At 35.4% G+C, this 26,304-nt stretch overlaps 1 protein-coding gene across 4 annotated transcripts in view; it reads left to right on the top strand.

Moving 5' to 3' along the window:
- Btk29A (tyrosine-protein kinase Btk29A) overlaps positions 1–26,304 on the top strand; it is a 144,516-nt gene that overhangs the window by 13,325 nt on the left and 104,887 nt on the right. For 2 of the 4 annotated variants that reach the window (XM_089597106.1, XM_089597104.1), the window contains one exon: positions 11,928–12,168. In XM_089597106.1, coding sequence (XP_089453232.1) covers positions 11,928–12,168 — 241 coding nt within the window. Of the gene's footprint in view, positions 1–710; positions 825–11,906; positions 12,169–26,304 lie in introns of those variants that run through there. The other 2 variants (XM_023390477.2, XM_089597105.1) reach the window with 2 other exon arrangements.

Below are 26,304 nucleotides of genomic sequence, written 5' to 3'. Positions count from 1 at the left end.
GTATAGTGTGTACGCTGTATATAGCCAAGCTGCTGCTGCTACTCCGGTCCAACCCTCCCACGCAGCTGGAGCCAACCTCGATCTCTCAGTTGAGCCGCTGCTGCGCCGAGAAGCAGTCAGTCATTCTCTCTGTACCCCCTCGACTGCATGTTCACCTACTTGCAGTAACACCGCGCATTTGGCCGACCATCAATTGTTATCGTTGTCACTGGACCCGAGTTTCACACAGAAGAGTATATGCACATTGAGTCATTCTCGCGTGGTTTTCGCGTCTTGCGCAACGGGGCGCTGGGCTGCCGACCTTGACCCGGACGTGCGAGGCTATCCATCTTAGCTCCCGGTGCATGTACACACGCTGTCCAAAGAAACGCGGAACAACAGCAGTGGCATCCCTAACGCGGCAAATTTCAAAGCCCATCGCGAGATTCAACTTGGACTCGTCATATCGGCCGGTGATTACGTAAAGTGCGTTGTGTAAGAGAAAGCGTGAGCCTGTAGTTTATCTTCGGGGTGAAGAGGAGTGAAGTGCGTACATAAAGTGCGGTGCTGTTGTACGTGGTGAAAGGGGAAAAAGATATTCGCGCGGAAGGGATAAAAAAAAAAAAAAAAAAAAAAAAAGGACGAAAAGTGCATCAGTGCACACCACGTGGAGGAGCGTTGTATAGGATATAAATAAATAATTAAACACCGAGAGAGCCCTGGCAGCCGAAGCCAAGCTGTTCGCCACGGCGTCGTCTCAGTTGGCGCGTCCCACTTCCGTGTCCGCGGAGTCGCTTCTCTTCTGTGTCGCCTCCGAGGACTGCGCCGAGCTGAGAGATTTCAAAGTAAGAAAAAGAGTGACCTTTCGGATTGATGAGTGTATTGTGTACCCCCCAACGCTTCCCTCGTTGTTACACGCGCGATTCACGCGGCTACGCCACTTTTCTCGGCTTTTGTGCCGTTTTGCTGCTGCGCGTTGGATATTCATCCAAAGTGCGCTTCTTCTTCTGGGATCATTTGGACACTTTTTTTCTTTTTATCCTTTTTTTTTCAACGCGCCTCATCGAGGTGTCGTGGTTAGATCAAAAGCTCTTTTCTTTCTTTCATGGGGTTCTAACTTTTCATTTGGTTTTATTTTTTAGTCCTGGACTCGAGGGTTAAGGTTACATAATGTTTAGGAAATAAAAAAGAAAAGGAACGCATGGAAAATTCACTGTTGTGCGAATTTTTATTCCTACTCTACGTAGTCACAACTGCATCGCAGCAATGTTTGTACACATTTGAAAAATATACCATATTCGTTTATTTTCGCTTTATTAGAAAAAACAATGTTGAACAATAAAAATAAAGATACAAGTGATACAGGCAAATCGGGGAGCAATCATCTTATGGATTTTTTAATAATTTGAAAGAAAATTGTTTTTCCTAGAAATATTTTTTATTCATTACTATTCACAACACAATACTGAAAAAAAATTGTTGTTTCCTTAGACCCTTGTTTTTATCCAAGCTATTTTTTCTTTCAAATATTAATTTATTATTTACGCTGGTAAAAATTTCTCCATCATGATTAATGCATCTTATTTTTAGAAAAAAATTTTATTTCTAGATAATTATATTGAAAAAGTATCCGAGCCCAAGTCTGGCTATAGGAAGTGAAATACACTAACAATAATGCAGAATCATGCTAGGAATGTTTTTATTTCCGTGTTGATTATTTAAGCAGAAAATCGCTGAAGTAATAGTGAAAAAGTTAATTTTTTAAATACATTTTAATAAAATATATTTATGTATTCTTTAATTGTTTGCACTTTTTGAATCCAACTCTGAGCAATGGGCCTATGGAGCTCACGGAAAGTTTTCGTTTGATTGTACCTTGGGTTGAATTATTAAAATTTCAATTTAGCGAAGCTGTTATTTTATTTTTTTATTCATCTCTCTTGACTTTGATTTAAATTTAATTAGAAAACTACTTTTGAAAAAGAGTTTTCCCGTTTTTTTGTAACCACGAGGAAAATTAGATTTCATGTATAAGGTATTTTATTGTACTTGATTCTTTGTCCTTTTCCAACAACAAAAAGGTCCTTTACTTGAACTTTCCATCCAATCAATGCAAAACTATTTCATACCCGATTTTCCCTTAATTAAATTTTAATCAACAACGCGAAACCAGCTATTAAATCAATATCGCCATTGATTACTGCATACACTGGTCTTTCAGCTTAAATTGTTACTATTATTTTACAAAGGATCCAATTTTAAAATAGATCAGCACTGATACCGTAAACGCCATTCGTATACTATCTCGTTGAGTGATCCGTTGAAATTGAAAAATTCACAAAAAAGAGGATTCATTTCGATAAAAGTTTCCAGATCGCGAAATTTTCGCATCTACTAAAACAAAACAAAACAAGCGAGAAAGAAAAAAAACGGAGAAGCACTCAACCACTACTTTTTAATTAGCGCAAAGTAACGAAACAATGATACACACACCTATACGTGTTCTAATTACCAAAGTTGTTTAAAAAAAAAAAAAAATAGTACAAAAACACATAAGTACACGAACGCGTATCGACTTTCGCAAATGGACGCAGCTACGCGCGTGTTTTCAAAAACAATGAAAAAAAAAAATCCTATTGCCGCTTGGAAAACTTTTGATACAGCTAGTTCACCGTCCTCCACACAAGCTGTCATCACCGCGTACGGCTATACCCCCCATATTCGTCACTCTGTGCTGTTCGACCATGCGAGCTTCGATCAAAAAGACCCAAAAGTTGAAATTGAAGTTGAAGCTAAAGAAAACTCTGAAAAAAAAATCTACACCTGCAGCCTCATATCTCCCGAACATATCTCTCATTTTCTGTCCCACTGGCGGCGTGTGCAATATTCGACAGTAGGCAGTATAAGGCAGCTATATATCAAGCGACTTTTAATGAAAAAGTCTCCTTTCTCCTTCCATTATACCTATCTCTGGCTTTCTCCCTGGAAGCGCAATAAGAGGGGTCGTCTCTGCGGCTTGAGTTCCGCGGAAATTATTCTGAATGGCGAGGCATAACAGGCCGGGGATCTGTAGCTAGTGTCCCTATGTGTACTGTATCCGCGCAAGAAGTGCATGCAACGGCGTTGATGGTAATTCCGATTGCCCGGGACTAGTGTATAACCATAAGAAGAGGAAGAAGAGGAAGAAAAAGAGGAGGAGAGAACAGTCTTGGTTTGCACAGACTTACTCCAGCTGCTGCTACTACTTTCCCATTAAAGCGAAAAGAAACGGCTCTCTTACCCTCGGCTTCTTCTTCCTCTTCGCACACATGCCCCGAAAGAATCGAGAGCTCGCCGTTTACCGGTGGGCAATTTGAAAAGAGCCCCCTTTATTTAGCTTGCATGAGTGCCACGTGTGTGCATGTAAATGGAAGAAGAAGTGGTTATTAACCAAGAACGTGGGAGGGAGGGTTTGTTTTTTTCCTCCCCTTCCTTCCGGTCTCTACCAAACTACGAGTGCTAGCTTTTCTTCTTACCCCATCCCCTTCTCAACTTGCGGAAAAACTCACGTGCGAGCGGTGTAAATGGGAAACAAATCGAGACTCGTTTTTTTTTTCTTCGTTCTACTGCATCCCCTTCTTTTTTTGGCCCATCTTTTTTTTTTTTTTTTTTTTTTTTTTTTTAATCAGACCGTGTTTGGATATAATCGGATCGATATTAATTATCTTGAATTTAATCTCAAGTTTAATTTACTGCTTTGTTTTTAACCAAAATTGTGAATAATACGGCTGAACTTCCATAACGATTGAATTCAATGTTTCATACATATTTGAGAAAAAATTTTTTTTACTGATACGTTTCTTCCGAAAGGGATTTTTTTTAATGAAACGTAGTAGTGCCATCGTTTTTTTATTTTTATTTTTTATTATTATTTAGAATAGTAATTAAAAAGTTCCTGTGAGTGCTCTGCCAAATTACATTTGGAATGCAATTATTTTTAAAATTTTAATTGCTTCAAATTACCGGTTGCAATTCAAGCTTTCACTGACTTATCACTTTGATGGGCATAGGTTTTTTTTTGCAAACTAGTAGAAAAAAAAAATTCGTTTTATTTTTGGTTCTCTTCAACGCAGGCAGAGTAATTAAGGTAACCCAGTTACGTGTTATTCAAATAGACAATTTCAATCACTTTATTTACACAACTATAATTTCCAACATGTGTATATTATGTATATTTAACTACATTCAATTGATTTTGTTTTCATTGAAATTTTCGTATTATGTAAAAAATTTAATTTCACCAAGTCTTTTTATACAGCCCATCTTTTGTTAATTACAGTTGTATTAATTATAATCATCAATTTAATCCGCTTGCTTTCATTTATCACCAAACAAAAGCATAATTAATTGTGCTTAATAACTAGTAACAGCCATCATACCAGAAAAAGCTTAATTTTAATTTCCCTTTAGTCGTTGAATGTTTTGCTTTTATAACAAATGTGCTCAACGAGACGGTTTTACTCTACTGCTGGTCTTTTATCGCTATACCGTGGAAACTCTGAGGGCGCTTTTCAAATGCGCTCCGAGCACTGTAGCATCGCCCACTCTTTTGCTAAAGCCTATCCTTCCTCATTATAACATTATAATAGGGGAAGTGTCCTTGTTCCATTTTTTTTTTTTTTTTTTTTGAAGATGTGTAATTGTTATTGAAATTAATTGTTTTTCGTCAATGAAACCAGTTTTTTCTATGTTTCCTGTTGGTGCATCAAACTATTGTGTTTTGTTTTAGTTTCCGTGTCACACGTATAGAAACATAAAACAATAATTTCTAATAAAAGTAAAAACGCATCATGTTCCTAGATAAAAATTGCAACGCAAAGTATTTGAAAAAGTTTCCTCGCCTAATGTGCTGTTTTCTTCTTCAATTTCGTAGCTTCTAGGTGTTCATAGACAGATAAAATTACAAATACTCCTCGAATCGCTCAAATCCTCGACATCAATGTTTCAAATTACCCATGTAGTCGAGATCGTTTTAATACAAAAGTCAAAACAGATTTTACAAATTTAAAAGCCATCAATATTAATTCCCCACCAACTTTTTCGATACTTTACGGGCCAGTACGTCAGAGCTGTTAATTCTGTTTCGCGTCTGGATCTGATACCTGATTTATCGCAAGCCAGCACACACACGGGAGCGCTCGGTAACTTTGAAACTGCGCTTTTTTCCCCCAAGTTGTCCCTTTTTTCTCCCTATCCCGTGAAATACAGTTTAAAACGCTCACGCAGCCATTTAAAATTAAAAAGCCAACTTTGCCGTTCGACAAAACTTTCGTCATCGAGTCACGAACTTTTTTTTTTTTTTTTTTTTATCTTCGAAAATGTAGCGAAAAGTTTGCACATTATGGAGGGTTTAAATAGATATCGCTGCGCATCTCTGTCGGACTATTTATATCGTATAATACATCGAACGAGCGGTAATACGTATAAGATACATTTGCCTAGTGTGCGTATAAAATATATGTGCAGAGTAATCCCAACGATGTTATAGACGCGAGCCTCAAACTCCGTGAACGATTTATACAAGTTGCATGCAAAATACAAAACTCTCTCACGGTGTACCAAGGATTTTTTTTTCCTCCCTTGGCTTTAAGTTCCGTGCACTAGTAGGGTTCATTTTTTTTTTTTTTTTTTTTTTTTTCGTTGTATATCCGTTCGAAAATTGTCTTTGAAGTAAAATCTAGATTTAAAAATTTTCAACACTCGGTGTTTTATTTGAAAAGACATTTTATCTTTCAAATACAAAGTTTCATTCGCTTAATCTGGCTAACGAGATATTATTCAAATCTCGATGCACTTAATGATCGTTTGTGGACAAAAGTATAACTATTGACATAAATTGTTTCACAAAAGTGTTTACGGAAAAGAAAAAACATCTAGAAGAGAGAGCTGATTTTAAAGCCCAGAAACCGAGTAGAGCGTCCGATTTCGACTTACGCCTTTCGTGAGCTCGATGCTGCAGACACACGCAGATAAAGAGCTTATATCGATATACGTTTCATGAAACTCTTTTTTTACGTGTACTATACATATACACATGTAAGTAAACGCGCGAGTCAAGAGACGAGATAGTATCTTGCTCACCCTTCACAAAGACACAGCTCAAAAAAGTAGAGCCAAAGATGCGGGCGTGCTTCGATTTTTTACAAAGCGAGAGGTGATATTAAAGGGTCGTGTCGACGTTCTCTCTTTCCCAAAGAGCCGAAATGACAGAAAAAAGAGTAGGTGTGTACGAAGAGAGACCCATAAACTTTTTCCAAAGATGAAGAAGAAGAGCTTTCGGCACGCGTTCTCACAAGGAGCTTTGAGGACTATGAGTATAAACTCGGAAAGTTTTCCAATTTTCTTGTGCACTCGAATTATCCTTCGGATTAATTCGCCCCTTTTCAAGCGGCACCGACGTGCAGGAAAAAAGAGAGACTGATTGTGAAAAGCGAAGGCTCGAGTGATTAATCACTCCCGTTTGAACGCCGATTCCGGACTGATTCTCGCTATTTGATTGCGCCTTTTTTGCTTTTTCTTCTCCCGCATGAAAGCAGCTAGTCAAAAGAGTATGGAAGAAGGGATGTATGCTTCCCTACGATGTTTGTAATATTATCATGACGGGATAACATGAATATGAGCTTAAAAATGATCTGCTCTTTTTAATGTAACTTACACTAATTACGCATCAAAATTGCACAAAATACAGTTGTAATAAGTACGAAAAAATGTCAGTATAGTACACGAGAGTAAATTGTGGTAAATTGGACTTTGTGTATATAGAACAAAAAATTCATGTCACACGTATCTCGTGCACGGCGTGTTGAGTTTTGAAACAAAATTTTTCTCTTTACTCTACTGTATTTTATAATGACCTTATTTAAAATCTGTCGTAGCTAAAGAAACAGCACGATCCTTTTAATTAAAATAGTAATCCAAATTCAAGGGGAGGGGGCGAATCTTTTTCCTTTGGCTTTGATATATAATTATTCAATAAGTGCGAAACCGCAGGCGTTTTTATTTTCCAACCGAACGACCGTACGAGAGCCCTGATCGGCCGATCCTGGTAAGGTTTTTTTTTTACCAACGAAAAAATTAGCGTTTCAGTCGAGCAAAGGGGCGAAAAAAAGTGGACCGAAACGAGAGAACTGCTCGACGCTTAATTAGAGTAAGCGCGGGACTCATGGCGTGGGCGACCGCTCGGGGGTTTTAATACAACGGAAGGTGTATACCTTGTACCTACGATATCGTTGGCTACTTTTTTTTTCGTAGCCGTATTGGGAGCTGTAAAAAAAGGACGTGAGAGCGGGGAAAGGAAATATTAGAGCGAAAAATGGGGTCGCGAGAATGATCGTTGTAGAAAAATCGGGTGGTTAATCTTTTTTTTCTTTTTTTTTACGTTTTTGTTTTTTCAGTGAACTGCCTGATATGATTTTCTTATTATTATTTTTTTTTATATTGCGAGCACAAACCTATAATTACTGCCTACCGCTTTACAGTGAAAAATTCAATAAAATTTTTTACAATTGTAAGAAACTTTCAGAAAGTAATGAATTTTATACAACAAAATATCTCTGCTTTCGTGTACTTATACATAAAGTTGGAGGATCACGCAAAGCAGGGAAACATAAAAGTCTGCTGCGCGTCTGACTATACCGTGTCTTTACTACTTACCGAGTCTGGCCCGCTCACGTCCGTTGTAATCACTTACAGTATTGCAATCCATTAAATAATAGCGTTATTTGCGGCTTATATCAAGTTACCGTAAATGAATTTTAATTTAATTGATAAATTTACAAGTGTATTGAGCACTTAATTTATTTAACATCACTTCAATGTCGTTCTGTAAGGTATAAGCATGCATAGATGTACTAGATATCAAAAGTGGCTGAGTGAATATTTGAAGACGAGAGTTTTCTTTAAAACAATTATATTAAAGTACGTGTCGTGTATATTTGCATTAATCAATTGAATGAACACTAATTTATTCATAAAGTTAGAGTGAAAATACATGTATAGTTATACATACTGTAGATACAAGTGTGTTCAATGTTTCACTCGTATAAAAAGTTTTTAAAAAGTACTTAAAAAATAGGTTAATAAATGAGCATTTCTACCATACTTGACTTTTTTTTTTCTAAAACACGTGTTGATATTTTTTGGTCACAAATGAAAAATTACACTGATCTTTTATTTCACGCTGTGGCCTTCATTCATCAAATTTTACTGTTAACGTGCGATTCCATAAAACTGGACATTAACTGCGATACATGTTGCAAACATTTTGAATTGTATTAGCATTGTAGTAACGTGCATTTGAATAAAATTAATTAGTTCAACTCCAGAGCCTCGTACCCATTCCACCCTCGAAACGGCAAAAATCACTCTACTCCCTTTAATGTCGATACATCACCCCCAACTTTTTAATAAACGGTAAATTATGCCTTGGTACTAAGATCCTGCGCTCGCCCATACACACATATATCGGCGTAAAAGGTAATAGCCCTCGAGAATCACGTCTCGAGCAGAGAGAAGATGAAGAGCAGAGGAGCTAGTCTAACGAGGATAAGAAGCCTATACGATACGCTCGTAAAGTATTTCAAGACCTTCTCTCTCTCTCTCTCTCGTGCTCGTAAAACTTTTTTCCCTCGTATACTCGGGTTATTGCGCGCCAAGGGAAGAAGATCGCCTAATGCCCCCACCCCCTTTTCCCTACAGCTCTATAATTCATGCTGGAAAGAAGAAGGAGAAGCCGGACTCGTGCAGCAGTAGCCCCAAATCGATGAGGACTCGGCCGCGCGCGATGCGCCGAGTTTCCCGTCATCCTCCTTATGTCGAAGTCTCGATAATCGGATTTCCGTGTTTTCTCGCAAGAAGAAGAAAAGTAGGAGGGCTGTATTGCGTGGCAGTGGCAGGTTTTCCAAATTCGGGCTCCTGCGTTGCATGGTTGTTCGCAGGGGAATTTATTTTTCTTCAAGAGGAAGGTCGGACGTTTTCTTTCACGCGAGGGGTTTTCTGCTCTAGAGGTGCTCTTTTTTGCAGAATGAAGCATTCAGGTGGTTTTATCGAGATAGAAGGTTGTTTTTATATGTGTGTGTTTTAGATGGTGCAGTCGTTGATGAGGGATTTTATTGCGACTGGCGAGGTTTTAACTCTATGGTGGGAGTTTGTAGGAATAATGGAAAAAAAAGGATGCCTTGAGTTTTAGAGGAGCGTGAATGAGAATATAAAAATGAGAATAAGAAATGAGAGGGAAATGATGGTCGATGTTGATGCGACTCGCCTTGTCGCGTGCGTTACGTAAATAAGAAAGTGTGTCAGTAGGTTACAGAAATTATATTCCATGAAAGTTGATGTAGCAGAAGTTTTTCAAGAGTTTAATTCATTTATAAACATTGAAAACAAAAATTGTAAAAAATCATGTTGATTTGCATTGAAAGAGACTGAATGATGAAAATCATAGCGAAATTAAATTCACCAGCCTAATAAATTTTTAAAGTATTTTATAAATGTCATTTGGATGAATTTCACGAAATGCAAATAGAGAGATACTAGATTAAAACTTGACTTACCATCTTCAAGAAGTTTTTGTAAATTTACAGGGATAGTGTTCTGACATTGATTGACTCACACTTCCAAGTAAATGTGATAAAAAGCACTAAATTCAATTCAACTCCATTCCAATGACAACCCCATGAAAAATTTATTTAAAGTTATATTAATATTTCTAATTTACGATGGAAATGTGTATGTGTGTTACCCGTGAAAAAAGATGTCAAAGTTTATCGTGAAACCCAAACCATCTTAAACAGGATTTATATTCGCCTCTATTATTTTCAAAATGCGTGTAGTTACTTTTTACGGTTACAGCCGCGTAAAACTAGACTGCCCGTGTGTTAAAAGTGTTATTTTCTCTTTTTCCTGTAAAGTTGATCGTTGGTTCATTTTGATACATGGAACAAGAAAGGTAGGTAAAATCACGAAAAATTCGGGTTGTCATAATCATGTAACAGTATTTGTGATTGATATTGATGATAATCTAATAAAGGTTTGGCGTTTTTATTATTAGAATTTAAAAGTAGAACTCCATAATGGCATTTCGTTCGAAAAAATTTTGCAAAAGTCAAGAACGGGTTTTTCATCATATTCGAGTCGAAGAAAGAGAAAAACTGTTCTATGGCAATAAAAAAAAGAATACAACGTGACGTAAGATGAAAAAAGAGACCGGGGAGTTTCTTTATTTCAAATTTCTCGATTCGCTCGCAAGACTCGAGATCCTTCGATTGTTACTAAAGTAGATTTGATCACGTTTTTCATAAAACAGTCTCTCGAAACGTAGGTAGTATCTCCGATATTGGATACAAGGCGAATGGGCAGGAAAATTTTCGCCGTTTTTATTTCGGAATATATTACGCACATACGAGCTGAATGAATTTTATTCGATCGATGATCGTAAAAGGAAGGATACATTTGGTACGTCCTTGATTTATACGCATTCTACGTTCGTCGTGTAATATAGTACTACGCAGGTCTAAAAAGTTTTATCGTTGGCTAGCTGGCAGTCAACGTTATAGTACATTTTTGCTCAGAAGTTAGAATTGGCCCATCACATCGGTATTTTGCGATGTTTGAGGTTGTTTACTCAGAAAATGGTTTTTTTAGATTACTTTTAAGGATGTTACGTACATAATGTTGCTCTTGTTTCTGATTACATTACACAGTACAGGATTCTCTCACTCTTAAAGAAAACTGTCAAAGCTCGTCACGTATTATTTTTCTTTGCATAGTTATGGCCATTTTTGTATTAGATCATCATGTCTACAATATTGTTGAGTATTAATAACAGGTTTTATTTTATCATGTTACATTAAAGAGATCATAATTTTACAACGAAAAATTTCACATGTGGATTTGGCAACTTAATTTACAGGAAAAAAGTGAGTACTATGTATCGTAAAGGGAGAAGAAAAGGGCAACAAAAATTGTGTGAATCCTGTAAATGACCTATGAGTAGATCATAAATTGATTTTTCGGGTATACAATAACCCAAAAATGATTTAGAAAACGATCCCCAGCTACTAAACAACAATCAATCATGACCCCATTTATTGTAGAGCTCTGTTAATCATTGCTGGTAACTACCTTTTTACATAAAGTGCATTCTCTTTCCGTCCGTAAAAAGATTGTAGATAACAAAAAAAAAACCCTAGAATAAACATGACGCACCTCGATAAAAGGGTTTTCCACAGCAGCTGTAGCTTTGTTCGAAAAAAAGCTTCGTCTTGCTGAGCTTTAGGAAGCACACGTACAATTTCACCCCGGTCAACAAAAACAAAAAAAAAACGCCTCAAGAAAACAGAAAGTATTTGCAAAACTCGCGCCCGAATTTGACGTTTTAAAACAATTCCCCTTACCTCCCGGAAGAATAATAAGAAGGAAATAGCACAACTCCGCGACGTCACACTGCCTGTACCTCTAATCCACGAACCACGCGCTGCTCTCGCACAAAGCGCGCAAACGAGCATACACGAAAAAGTAAAGCCTCAAAGCCCTCCCTCCCCCTCCGACTCCCCCGGGTCTTTCACAACATACATACATACATGCCTACATACATACGTACATATGCATGCAGTGACATTCTTGCACGCCGAAAGAGAGTAAAGCCAGCACCACCCGTCAAAAGCTTTTTCTTCCTCACCATGTATATATATATATTTATGATGCGCACATGTGTGCCAAAGCTCCTTTCGTCCATTAATAACCCGCTTGATGCATCACTATTTGTATAGAAAAAAAAAAAAAAAAAAAAAAAAAAAAAGTAACGTGTAAATACACCATTGTTTTAAGAGATGGATGAAAGTAGTGAGCGAGACAAATAATATATGGTTTATGTGTACGAACAACAACAGCAGAGCACGTGTGTGTTGCAGCGACGCAAGGAACGAGGACGCATCGAGGTGGAGAGCGTCCACGTGGTGGAGAAGGCGAGCCTGGGCGTGAGCGCGACCGAGGTGGCCGGCAACAACGACTCGAGCGTCGGCGGCGGCGGGGGCGTGCCGCCGGGGCTGCCCTTTCAGGTCGGCTATCGAGAGGCTGGGCAAGAGTACACGCTGTACCTCGTCGCTGCGAGGGAACAGGATCGCGCTGACTGGATTCGAGCTCTACGTGCTGGTGAGTTTTTTTCCCCCACATATTTACTCGTTTTTGGATCCCTGAGATTTAAATGTATTTTCTTTTTCTTTTTTTTTACTTTACGGGGAAGGGCATACAGAGGTACTTTTTGCTATTGGGTGTGTGAGAAAAGTCATTTGTTTTCGTCCTGCCCCATCTTAGGATTTTTTGGAAATTTTACGCCATAGTAGTGGAGGGTTTATTGTTCTCCCAGATTTCAAGATGAAAAATGTTTTATACTTTTTATACAACGATGATTTCAAAGCTTCGAGAGAAAAACGCCATTTTTCAAAGCCTTAATAATTTTTCACTCGAAGAAGTACGACTAGCAGCGTAGCAACATTTAATCTGTTGGAATGAGCTTAAAATACTATTTCACACGAGAGTCAAAAGAAAGAAAAATATTTTTAAAAAAGCTTAAAGCGCTTAAAAAAGAGTATTCCTTAATTCATTACGATTTACAGATGTTTTAACATTTTCAATGCTTGAAAAAATTTAACATATTCATTCTAGAAGTATAAGTTTAAAAAAAAGTTTTATTCCCAGAAATTCCTCATACATCTGTACAGCCAATCATTGTAACGTGTACATAACAGGGCGGAAGAAAAATATACATTACTTCTGAACAGTTGATTGGATTTTCAGGCTATTGTTTTGTTTTTTTTATGCTGTTTTTTCCCTTTCGTTCAATGTTTGTTTAATATTTTTCCCAGTACGTCGATTCTTCAATTATTAATCAGTAGGATGCTCTGAAACAATACATCCGTCCCTACACATTTTAAAAAATTTTATTTTAATCAGACAGTTCGATAAAAGTCGTTGAATTAATAAAAAAGTTTTTTTTTCTTTTTCACCCCAGGATGATAATATTTCCGCACTAGTAAGTAAGTTGTCGCTGATAACGCACGTCGTGGGATTCCAGAATTTGAATTAGAGTCAAAGTTGCCAACTACCCTCGCGAACTTCCAAACAGACCGAATAAGCCCTGTTGAAACGTGCATTCATTACGCTCGTAAGATTATGCACGAACTTCCTTGTTGATTTATCTTCCAAAAACGCAGGTGTCGAAAGTCAAACGAGAATAATGACCAACAACAACTCGCTTGTTACATCTTGCGATACTCACTGACAATGGTTTTATTATTGCACGTGTATTCGAAACGGAAAACCGTCCCACGTGTTGACAAGCTGCACGATCTTGATATAGGCATACTCATCAGCGTAATCAGAAGTACAAACAAAACGTGCTTTTCGCGCATAGAATGTGTACATAACGCAACAACGCTACAAGAGAAACGACTAACAATTAATGAACGCGGACTCGCAAACAATACAACACCCGCGGGTGTCGCTGCGCTGCATTCAATTATCAATCCAGAGGGTGTTCTCCCCCACGTCTCAGCAATCGATGATGGAGCGTGCACTCGAAGGAGGAGCGTAGAAGTAGAAGCGCGCCTTACCGTGGCTGTGTCATATTGTATTAGGTATAGTTTCGATTGTCTCACGCCTTGAGAAATACAGAGCTGAGCTCTCACTGCTGACACCAAAAAGAAGACGCGCGTCTTCTTCTTTTTTTTTCGTGGCCTACTTTATCTAAAATTTTCCCCACTCCACTAGAGCCTCACTTGTACTATAATACCTGCCGCACGCAAGGCGCATTATGTGGAATTGCTGGAAAACTCTGTGTTTCGTACGAAAAGCTGCAACAGTGCGCTAAGCCGAACTCGAGAGCCTCGAACGGTGTCAGCGGGGAGGAAGTTTTTATTCCATGTCGGAGAGCACTCTTCAGGGAGTATATTGACAAAGAGCGCGTACTTACGTGCGTTTGGGACGATGCGCGAACTTTTAGCCTATATATATACTCTGCTTCTTTTTCTCGATGGCAAAGCGTAGTATCGGAAAAGTTGTGAGCGCGGATAAAAAGTAATTGGCTCAGCCGAGGCTGCTCTGGTATGTATAATGTATTGAGCGCAACCACTACTGCTGCTGCTGCTGTCATTATTTTCAAAAGTCTAATGGCTCGAGATGGAGGGCGTTTATTCTTTGAGAGAAGCTGTTTTATCGAGGAGGATACGATCAGAAAGCTGTTTTCTCGGGTGAAGTGGAGCTTGGAGGGTTGTCTTTTGGATTTGAGTGGGGAATTTGGCGCTTTTGATATCGTGTGGACATTCAAATTTTATTCAAGGGTACTTGCGAAGGATGTTTCGTTCGTAGATGTTTAGGGATTTTTTCAAAAGTGTTTTAAAATTTGAATTTTTAACCGTAGCTTTTGTACGATTTCTGCGTGCTGATTTGATGAACTAAATTTTTTTTAAACGCCTATTAAGGGTAACAATATAATTTATTTAGTTCTTGTCATTCTTACAAATTGAATAACCATAACATTTTAAATGTAGATCAGATTAAATCACTTCATATTCTCCGTGCGTATATCCGTGGCTCGTCTTACCTTACTCGTCTGTATCTACTTAAACTTATAGATTGTACGATTTTAAGTTTAAAGTAAAATATTCTGACTGAGAACTGTTTTATTCAATTCTAGATCAAAATAATAACAAGTTACAATTAAGAATATTAAAAAAAAATCAAATAAATAGTGGTTAATCAATGAAGTAAGGAGTAGAAAATGATTTTTTGATAAAGTCTCCAGTAGTATATGTCATTGTGAAGGTATACACATTTATCGCACTTTTATCACTCATGCGTTTAATTGAATAATTATTTCCTCTCTTTAATCAACTAATAAAATAATATTTTAATAATTTTTCCATAATTTTAAAACTTTGTTATTATGTCTCTCAAAAGATAGTAACTATTTCAAGGTAAAATGTAATTACAAAGGATTTTCAAAAATTTTCCATCTCGCTACTCTAAAACTAATATAATACATCATCTAATTTGATGCAATCGCATGATATGTTTGTTTAAAAAAAACTTTGCTTCTCAATGGATCAAGTAATGAATCACGGCAGAAAAGACAGAAACTGGTTTAAAGTGCAATCTTCAGTTTTCTCTCGGCTCGGTCAAGATGGCAAAACTATTGTTCTGAAAAATTCTCCCGTAAAGTATCGACTTGATCGGCTTTCTTAATTAAACAGTCGTAATCAATTTGAAAAGTTCCCCTTCGCTCCCGTATTATTACTAGAAAGAAACCACGTTTTCCGCTTTTTTTTCAAAAAATAATTTTCTCCACCTTAATTGATCGCTTCTGTTTCTCACATCCACCGCATTACATTGAAAGTAAAAAAACTCTGTTTTCCAAATTACATCCCACGTGCAAAATAAATAAAAAAATGTACCAATCGGAAAAAAATAACATCCAAAATCAAAGCCTCCAGACCGTGTGTCTTAAAGCACACCCAACTGGAGTTCAGTCCCTTGGAGCTCGTAACTCTCGCAAATCCACAAATTGCGATTGCGTTTCTCGCACAAACGAACCAGCTGTTATTTTCGCCGCTCAAATAAATTTCAGACAATCCAAATCACAACACGCTGTTGTTCGAGCAAATCGTTAATTTCATTTGATTTTTCCAGCACTCGTTTACCGGAATAATTGCCCTACAGGTGCTCCCAGTAACTGCTGACCCGTTGAAAATGAACGATCGACAGACGGGCTCTTTTTCGCGGCTCATTTGAGTGCCAATGTTTTCGCAGAAACGCTCGATTAATCGCTCTTTCTCGCTGCAACTCGTTAATTAGCCGGATTACCATGGATCGGAAAAAAACATCTACTTACCACAATAGACTCCCTTATTCTTTGGGTATAATTTGCCTTATCATTGCTTCCGGAAAAACGATGCCGTCACTCGATAATTCGATCAAACCCACTTTCATTGCTCCTGCAGCTATCCAATTCGCTATGATAATGTCGTTGGATGGAATACAAAAATCGATCGCAGCATCTTTAACGACAGAAAAAATCCCTTTGGGATGAACATTTCGTATCACTAAGATTTGTGTGAAAGATTTTGAAAAAAATCTACAATTTGGCTTTTACGAGAAAATCTCCATAAGCGCCTGCGAGATTAACAAAAACACTTTACAAAACGTGGATCACGGCTGATTTTCGAGGATTTGCACAGCGAACAGCAGCTTTTGTGCTTGTAAGTACACGCGCAAATAAAAGCGATAATGGAATCTCGTTTCGTTCAATCGCGAGTTCATCGGCAAATTCCAAATTGAAGCACGTAACAATTGAGCACGCACAGTGCACTTACGGGAGCTCCACCGATTTTCGATCGCGCGCTTTATACCCATACACCAAAAGGCCAAGCTAATTAATTTGAAATCGCCCCCCCTCCCTACAAAAGCTCATTTTCAATCGGAGATTGTTTTCATTGGGCACGCAAAAACACTTTGCAATCGAATTAGTAAAATCTGCTGTGTTCGACGATTACTGCTTAACTGGCTCACCAATAAAACAATATCTCCGATATCACACAACTGATCCTGCAATAATACGCAAAACTTGGATATTCACTTAAATTGAACAGTTGTACACCCCGTTACTTTTACAACGTTACATTGCCGCAACAAATCGTCGATTGTTGTTTTTAGTTTCGTCGTGCAACTCCGGCCATTAATTGCGGTATACATGCCGTTTATTATTCCTCGCAGTGAAAGATAAATCACCTTCCGCTATAAATTTTGCTCGGCCTCGACGGTGTTTGTTCCACAGCAGCTATCTTCTTTTTTTCCACTCTATTATACGTACTTTTTCATCCCTGAAAATCACTCGGTATGTACACAGGTAGGGATTCGTAGGTTGTCCCATTGTTAGACCATCCGTAGTGGGTCAAGTGTGTAGAAATTTACCATCGACAGAATCCTTGGAAAGTTCAGGGACGCGATCTTTGCGTGTATGATACAATGTTGCGAGCGATGGTATAATAACGTATAATGAGCAGCTCATTAAAAGTTTTGTGGAATACTGATACTCGAGTCTCGGTACTAATTGGCCGTCGGCTCCAACTATCGGGATAACATGGCAACAAAGAGTCGGTGCGTTTTGTAGAGTCCGCGAGAGGAGGAGCTGACGATGAAATGGGGCATCATTTATTCCGAAAAAAAGTAAACGAACCTGTAATTTTGATCCACCGAATTCTCGACGAGGCCTGGAACTTGCGAGGCGCGAGAAGTCCAAGGAGGAGCCATAGTTTGATTGTTCGAGCGGCCTGGAACTTATTTGATTGTCCGAGCTAACTATTCGGACGATCTAAGCATTCGCTCCATGGGCAACTCCTTCCCCGCTTTCCCGACTGTATTGACCTTTGAAAATTCAATCAGAGAGCACGTTACCCCGACTACGTACAACTCGTGTTGGATTCCATTACGCGTTCTGTTGAACACTTTTTTACGAGGTGAATTTCAAGTGGTCATCACTACAATGTGGTCTCCTTACAAGCAGTAAATTTATTTAATAATATTCCAATTAATTTATTATATTTAGTAACAATCGAAACAAAATCCGATGAAAAAATTTTTGTAACTTCAGACACACCAAATCGAATGAGTCAACCTTGAGATATGACTGATTACATTTACACATATACACGATGTAATAAGATCTTTTAAACCATATAAAATGAGTTTTTCACTTGTTTTAAAATTATATTTCTGACCAACGTTTTGTATAAAGTTTCTTTCTAAAGTAGGAATTGAGTTAGCCACTGAGTTCTAATAGGGGAGAAGAGGCGACACATAAAAAAAACAACAAGAAATAAAAGAGAGCGGGTAGGTAGAAGATCGGCGGACCGGGAGGAGGATTAGCGCCTAAAGGTACTTAGCCGCGTGAGCGGGTGAATCAATCGGTTCGTCGATTCCTTCCATTTGGACGGGAAATGTGATTAAGATCGACTGGCTGGCACTCGATAGACCCCCTGCACAGGGAAAGAGAGAAAGTACGAAAGCCAACGACCGACGGTGGAGACACTCGACGTATTAAGTGAGTGTGTACGTGCTTACAACTTCTGGACCGCAAATCGATATGACTGGCGTGTAATCGGGTATACATGCAGTGAGGAAGAGAGCTTGCTAGCGTTTTTCCGAATCCACGCGTTGATCAGTACGAGCTATGGGTAACTTGAACCTTTTTCCTTTACGCAAAGACAAAAATAAATCAATTAGCGTCGAGGATTTCTTTCTTTTTTTCGTTTTTATAGAATAACAAGCTTTCAGCTACCAATAAGTGCCTTCGTACCCACCATCGTCAGTCATCTAATTTCGTATACACATCTATAGGTTGTTCTCGTTTCTTTCGCCTCTTTTTTTCCATCCTCTTTGACCAACTGTCCACCCAATTTTCTCGTTTCTATTCTCCTGCTCGTGGTTAATGGAGTGACTAATAAGCAGAGAGAAATAGAGACGCAAAAAAGTGGAAAAAGATCGCTGAACTGGAAAGGTATAAAGAGTCCTCTTTTTTTTTTTTTTTCAAACATCTACGACTTATTTCGACTGTTCGCAAACTTCATTTATAGAGTAGGAGCGCACGGTGGCTCTGTCGGCTAGGTCGCGTACCTCTGTGATTTTTCACATGTGCTTTTTCACCACGCAATGCTCCTCGAGGAGGGTTTAGGCGACCTCCTCGCAGCAAAATTGCTTAATTTTCCCCTACCCTCCCTCCCAGTAACGGGAGGCCTCCCATCCCTTTCCTTATCCTTTTCCCAAGTGCTAAGTGCCCATAGTAGTGCCCTTATTAAAAGGAGCCGGACGTAGAGCACTATGATTAAAAAAAAAAAAAAAAATTTATAGAGTAGAAGTGCTGTGTTGAGGGAGAGAAAAATTTTTTAGTCTATTTTAACGTTTGTCAATCTTTTTTAAGGTTTATTAAGGTTTTTAATACGAAAATCAGTGATACAAGATTTCCATTCACCAAGTACATAAATAAAAGTTTACTCAAAGAAGTATTTGAATGAATGCTAAATCAATGATAGCATATTTTTATCGATAATACCAAATAAAAACCTAAATAATTTTAATCTGACTAAGTCACAAGATGTTTATATACGCGAAAAAAAAACATGAATGTATAAAAATAATGCTAGGAGAAATAATTAAAAAAATAATAATAATAATAATTATAAAAGTAATAATAGCAACCAAAAAATCGTGTCTAACATATTAGAGTATTAGAAATAAATATACGAGTCATATACTTGTTTATTTAGCTTTTAATACTCTCAAAAAATGAGATACGGAAATATAATAACAGCTACATTACATTTGAGTCAAAGTTCCAATTTATTGGAATGACGATTAATTAAAAGTTTAGGATTCTAGTTTATCATCGATGTGTTTTGGTATGCATTTAATGGAATTTAAATGTACCTGGCTGTAATATGACTTGTCACTAGAGCATTAGAAGGTTACGTAAAAGTATACTGATGTATAATATTCATGAATTCATTCCATTTATTTTTTGGAAAAACTTGTGAAGAGTCAACGATGTTTTGTCATAATTGTGAAATAGTATTCTACATTCAGTCACCTTTGAAACTTAAAGTCAAAAAGTTGTAGTGGTTATCATTATAAAAATTCTGTAGCTTATCACCTTTTTTTAAAAGCAAGATTCTTATTACTGGAGACAAAAATACTTTCAAATTGTGTTAACTGCGTTTTACTTGAAATGGCTGCAGATGTAAGCACATAACGAAACCAATCGTTGTTCTTGAAATAAGTTACCTATTTTTTTAGCTTATTACTCATATGGATGAAGTGTTGGCTAAATTATCATCAAGAACAAAATCAAACCAGTTCAAGTTTTCGTTTATTAAGCTTTTTTATTTCTTTAATCGTATATTTGGGACTACAACAACGAAATTTAAAGAAATTTCAATTCCAAATAATATTTTTAAACGATGGTCATTTAGTTACTCATACACAGGAATAACATATAATATTTTTTTACTCATATCATTTATGATGGTAGAATACTTTTATCTTCGACATCATTTTCTTTTGTATAATAAATCAGTTCCAAAAATTATACAATACTCATATATTTATAAACTTATTAGACGATCTCTAGTTTTTGTGGCTGTCAATTTTATTTTAATTCAACGTATTGTCAAACAAAAAACTGCCATTATGATTTTAGCTAACATAAATTCAGTAAGAGAAATGCTTAGAGAATTGAAAAAAAATATGAATGAAGATGAAATTATGCTAAACAATAAAAAAAATTTTCCTTTTCTTTTTTTCACTTGTATTTTCCACGTACTTACATCTATATCATATGCGTATTTTGTTTTTTTTAAATCCAGAGTGTCGGTATTTTCGTTATTTCATTTAGTGTATTATGCTATCTTAGATATGATGATGGTACAATATGTTTTGATCACTGTTTTTTTAATGTTATCATTTAAAATGATCAGTTATTATTTAGAAAAGCTTTTTAAAAATTCATCTGATATAGAAATTTTTAATTTGGGTAATCAAAGTAAACTAAGCAAATCGTTAATTATATTTAAGTTACGTGAGGTACATACGTTACTAATTGAGATATCAGAAGATGTATCTAATTTTTTCTCAATATCTATATTCCTATTTTTTGCGGTATATACTTTGATATTCATGGATACGTGTCTTCAGTTTACAGAAAACGATTTTTCTCTAAAATATATTAACATTGAATTTATGATAAAAAATTCAATATATTTGTTTAATATTATGATTGTATTTATACTGTTAGTTAAGTCAGCTAGATCAGCAGTCACAGAGGTAAAGCACTAGTAATTTGTTATTTATACTTGCAGCACTAAAATTAAAAAAAATTTTTTAAATATTTTACAGAGTGATAATATTAATATGCCATTAATCGATTGTTTGATACACAACGACAACATAAATGACAAACAAACATTGTACCAAGTGAGTATTCGAAATTGATAAATTTAAATTATAAACGTTTTAATTCGAATTATTTCGATTTTCAGCTATTATTATTTGCAAATCAATGTATGCACACTGATATAAAATTTGAAGTTTTAAATGCTTTTTCATTAAAGGAGTCATTGCTTGTAAAGGTAAGTTTTTAAAAATATTTTAATGCTGCAGTGTAAATTACTTTTGTTATTGTTTTTATTGTTGATTATCATCGCTTCTAAATACACTATAATAGTAATAATTACTACAACTTTTTGTACGTCTGATAACTAATAAGCTGAAAAGACTGACGAGATTTCATCATTTTTCACACAAAATTCTTAACTGCCAGTATAAATTATGAGAAGCAAAAACTGTTGAACTGATTATCCTCAGATGAGTATTTTTATCATTGTATTGTTGGTATTAGAAAAGGTAAAAAATTTTGTTGAATTATTTATTAAACTGATAAATAAAGTTTGGTACAACCACAGGGAAAAATTCAAAAATATAAGTTAGGAGAATTATAAAAATAATTGAAATTTTAAAATGAAATGAAAATTACTTGATATACAAAAACTAATTATTTTTGAAAGTCGTACTATAAAAATTAAAAAAAATAAACTTTTGATTAAATACTGGTGATTTGCGTATAAATTGTTTATAGAGCGGAACTCACTTGTACGAAGAATTTTTGATCAAGTATAGAAAGAAATTACTGTACGTATAAATAACTAAAATTTGTATTTGTTATTTTTTCAGATACTAAGTGCAGTTATATCTTATTTCATTATATACTACCAATTGTATGTTACAAATCATTAATATGGAGCAAATGACTATCGAGTTTCTGCCATAGTTTTTCGATTTTAAATTGGTTTTCCTTTAATGTAACAGTAGGTGTTTTTCTCTTTATATTGATGTTGATTCCCACTATTGCGGAGTATGTTAATTTTCAGTATTAGCAATTTGTATAGTTTGTTATTTCATGAAATATGTATGTTTTTAACATTTTCTAAAGATTATAAATAAAATTAAAGAAAACCATTGCATTAGACTCTCTGTCTTTACGTATGTATGTATTTCTATTTCCTAGAATTCATAGTTGATTTTTGCTATAACTTGTAATTTATAATTATTTAAGTAATTATGATTTTGTTACTTATTGTAATTATTGTTATAAACAATTTTATAATTTTGTAATTGAAATACAACACTTGAATCAACAAAGGCATTTACATTACATTAACCTTATCCTTCATCCCCGGCACTTTTATTGTTTCTATTATTGAAATCAATTACAGTCATCATCAGGCAAATATGTATCTGCAACTTTACCTATTTTTGTTTGCAGTTATGAGTATTCTATTTTTTTTAAATTTATGATTAATCAAAAGTAAGATAGCATTGAGTAGGATTCTTTTAACTGCATAATTCAGACAGAATTACAGTTCACCCTTATAATTTTACATTAAACATACACAAAGAAAAAAAAAATTCCGGAGACTTTAATTTCTTCCACAAAGTAACAACATACTTTTAACGACTAAGTACATAGATAGCTCCGTATCCACTGCTCTCTTCAGTTTATCTTAATATATACGCCAAGAACTTTTTTACCCTTCTTCGTCTTTTTTTCGTTCTCTTTCATCAACTGCTCACAGTAGTAATTTTCTTGTTGTTTCTCCCCTGTTTGCGGTTAATGGAGCAACCAATTAGCAATGTCTCGAGTCAAAGAGAAGAGAAATGCGGAAAAATCGGATGAACACTACATATTTATATTATCGTCGAGAGTGCCCTTGCTTGGTAGGCAGTGGCGGTGGAACGAGTATTATTCCTTAGATTTAATTATTTATCATTACTAAAGGTTGGGGTACGAACTTTCCTTTCTTTCCTTGTTCTTATAGTTGACTAATTTTAATGAATTTCGGGAACTATTCTGCGCGATTCAACTCTTTTTTCGTAAGGTATATACTTAAAGGGCGATAGTATTTCACCAGTGACAAATATTCTATCGTCAAGTATCCAAAAATTGGACTAATACCATTATCTGAGTTAGGGAGACTCGTAAGATGTATCAGTTTAATTTTTAATTGAATTATTTCTAAAGTTAATTTATAATAAACAAGCATATGAATATTTAACTACAGTAAATATCATATTTAACTTACTTGAAATTCGTACGTTATGTTAGTTAAAATTTACATTTAATATTATACAAACTCAAAATACACACATATAGTTCGAGATTAATGTCAATATGTATGATTTAATCATGATAAAAAAATATACATTACAATAAAATAAAATATACTGCAAATGTAATACTCCTTACTTCAAGTACTCTTGAAAAGTATGATGCCCTATAATACATACAATAAGGGGTCATATAGCTCATTATACAAGTTGATTAATGTGATGAGTAATAGTATAGCTGTTAATTTCAAATTAATAGTCGATGCACTACTTATTATTTATACAGTATCTAAGTATTTTTGTGTAGTATAACTTGTCACTGTCGTATGTTGGAGTCTCGTAAATGTGCTGCTGTGTAATATCTAAAAATTAAGTCCATTAGCTAATTGGAGAGAGTTTCCATAATGACTTGTTATTGTAAGTTCCAGTAAACAAAATAATCTTCCAATTTTAGTTAGTTTCGGAAAGGGAAAACAAGACTTCTATTCCAGCGATTCAGAGTAATAGTATTTAAATACTTAAAAAATAAAAAAATATCTAGTTTCTTTAATAACTTTTATTGTGAAGAAAATTTCTTATTATACAATACCAAGGTTTTCATCAAATTTAATTGAATTATTTCGGTTAAAATGACAATAAACGTAAGTGTTAATCATGTTTAATAATTTTTCTTCAAGTAAGTTATGAAACTCTTTTCAGCTGAAGAAATACCTTGATGGAATATTGACAAGACCATTGACAGCAATTAAATTAATCTATTTTGAGATCTCATTTGTTAGGCTTTTTTATTTTTTTCACAGAATACTTGGGTCGGTAGCAATAAAATTTGAAGAGATCTCAAATAAACACAATAATAAAAAGCGATGGTCTTTTAGTTATTCATATACCGCAGTTTCGTATAATATATTTTTACTTACATTACTTACCATACTGGAATATTTTAACCTACACGATGTTTTTAATAATTATGATAAAATGAAAAAATCCTACTCCTTAGTTTACAAATGTATATTTGATAATGTTGTTATCGTGTCAGCTGGTATGATTTTAATTCAAAGCATACTCAAACAGAAAAGTACAATCGAAATCTTGAATAAAATTGTATCCGTACGAGATATGCTAAAAGGAATTAAACAAAACAAAAGTAATTACAAATTGGGAAGACAAATGAAAGAATCAAAAAATTTTTGGTTTCTTCTTTTAACATTTATAATTCACTTTCTCGCAATTATAGCGCATATTTATTACACCTCTTACGTATTTAAGTCAATTCTAACGTCTTTTAAAACAGTTCCTTGCTTTATAATAAACTCAATAATGTTCCAACACGTATCCATCACTATTTTTGTTGAACTTTCGTTTAAAAAGGTTGTTTGTTATTTAAGAGAGATTTGTAAAAATTTGTCTAACGTGCAAGAAACTCGTACATTCAATTCCAACGTTTCAAAAACATACGCATCTCTTCTGAAGCTACGTAAAATACACATGACTTTAATTGAAGTATCACAAGATGCATCTGATTACTATTCAGTAACAATATTTTTATTCATTGCTGTCTATGTCCTTGGAATTGTGGGACAATGCCACTTTTTTATAGAAGATGGCATACTTTGGAAGATTAAGAATATCCTTGACTTTTTTAATTTATTGGTACTTGTGTGTAATAGCATGTTCACGTTACTATTATTATTATTATCAGCTAGCACAGCAGTTGCTGAGGTAAGACGATAGTAATACTTAATTCAAACTAACAATATTAAATTTAACTAAAAATTTTTGTTTTATTGCAGAGCAAAAAAATTAACATAGGAATAGCCAATTGCTTACTTTATAATTACAATAAAAAAGACAAAGAAATATTACATGAAGTAAGTATTCGAAGCTAAAAATTTAAAGGTCCAAATGATTTAATAAAAATTTCTTTTTTAGCTACTATTATTCGCAGATCAGTATAATGCTACAGATGTAAATTTTAAAGCCTTGGATATTTTTTCAATAAATGAGTCATTACTCGTAAAAGTAAGTATCTGTTCTAGAAAAACTCTGATGTGATTTTCTATTCTCTGCTTTTTTTACGTTGACTTTGTTAAACATCGTATTTGTGAAATGGCTCATGTAAGGCATGATCGTTAAAATAAGAAAAATTATAGAAACATGCATCCTTCATCAGTATGAGTATTAGTTAATAATATTGAAGTTTTATTAATTTCCAATTCATAACTACTGTTAAGTCAAAAATATTAGGGGACCTGAACAGGGAACAGCCGTTCCGGATCCCCTCACAAAACTCTCACTAAATTTCTTACAATGTCCCTACATTCTTGATATCTCTCCTCCGGAAGGTCTGCCACAGGTGTCTGGCTCGGGAACACCAAACACTCCTGAAAGGAAAATAGAAGGGGGAAAATGGGGGCACTACTTCTCAATAAACACTTGCGGATATAAATTTTCACAGCGCTCTCGCGCTATTTATTCACCTTAATACACACTCTCCACAACGTCGCGTCTCTCTCTCTCTCTCTCTGCCTTATTACGACAGCACTTGTCAAATTGCTAACTCCATCACTTTGAAATTCTGTAACATCGCACACATGACTACTTTTAACCAACTGTTTACCTCTTTTTAAAGCTTCAGAGTTAAAACAAATCGAGCGTGTGATATTCCTAAAGTCTGTTTTTATGATAACATCCATTATCAGATGAATAAATACACTAATTTTTTGCCAGTTAATTAATTATTACTAAAAGTGTGCATCGGTGTGTGTTGTTGACGTGTAATGTGGGTGCCCGCGGTTGCATGATTTTGACACCAAAAGTGGCGCTGCATGACGTGCACCTGGCCAATAGAAAATATACATAAGTATGTTATTCTAGGACTCGGTAGCCTATGACTTGCCCCGAAACATACGTATACAGTGCTTTAGTTTTAGCTACCACGTCACAACCTATTTTGTGGGAATCAGAGTTTGTGTCACGGTGATAACTAAATATATTTTAAGTGTTTAATAAATTGATCGAAAGGATAGCAAGATCTTGCCAAAGTTTATTTTCTAATACGACGAGCCACTCTGTGTAATG

Source organism: Copidosoma floridanum, unplaced genomic scaffold (assembly GCF_036245765.1).
Source record: "Copidosoma floridanum isolate Cflo_tuat_1 unplaced genomic scaffold, Cflo_Japanese_pri ptg000030l, whole genome shotgun sequence".
Taxonomy (NCBI): Eukaryota; Metazoa; Arthropoda; class Insecta; order Hymenoptera; family Encyrtidae; genus Copidosoma; species Copidosoma floridanum.
This window is presented reverse-complemented; position numbering and strand designations above follow the sequence as displayed.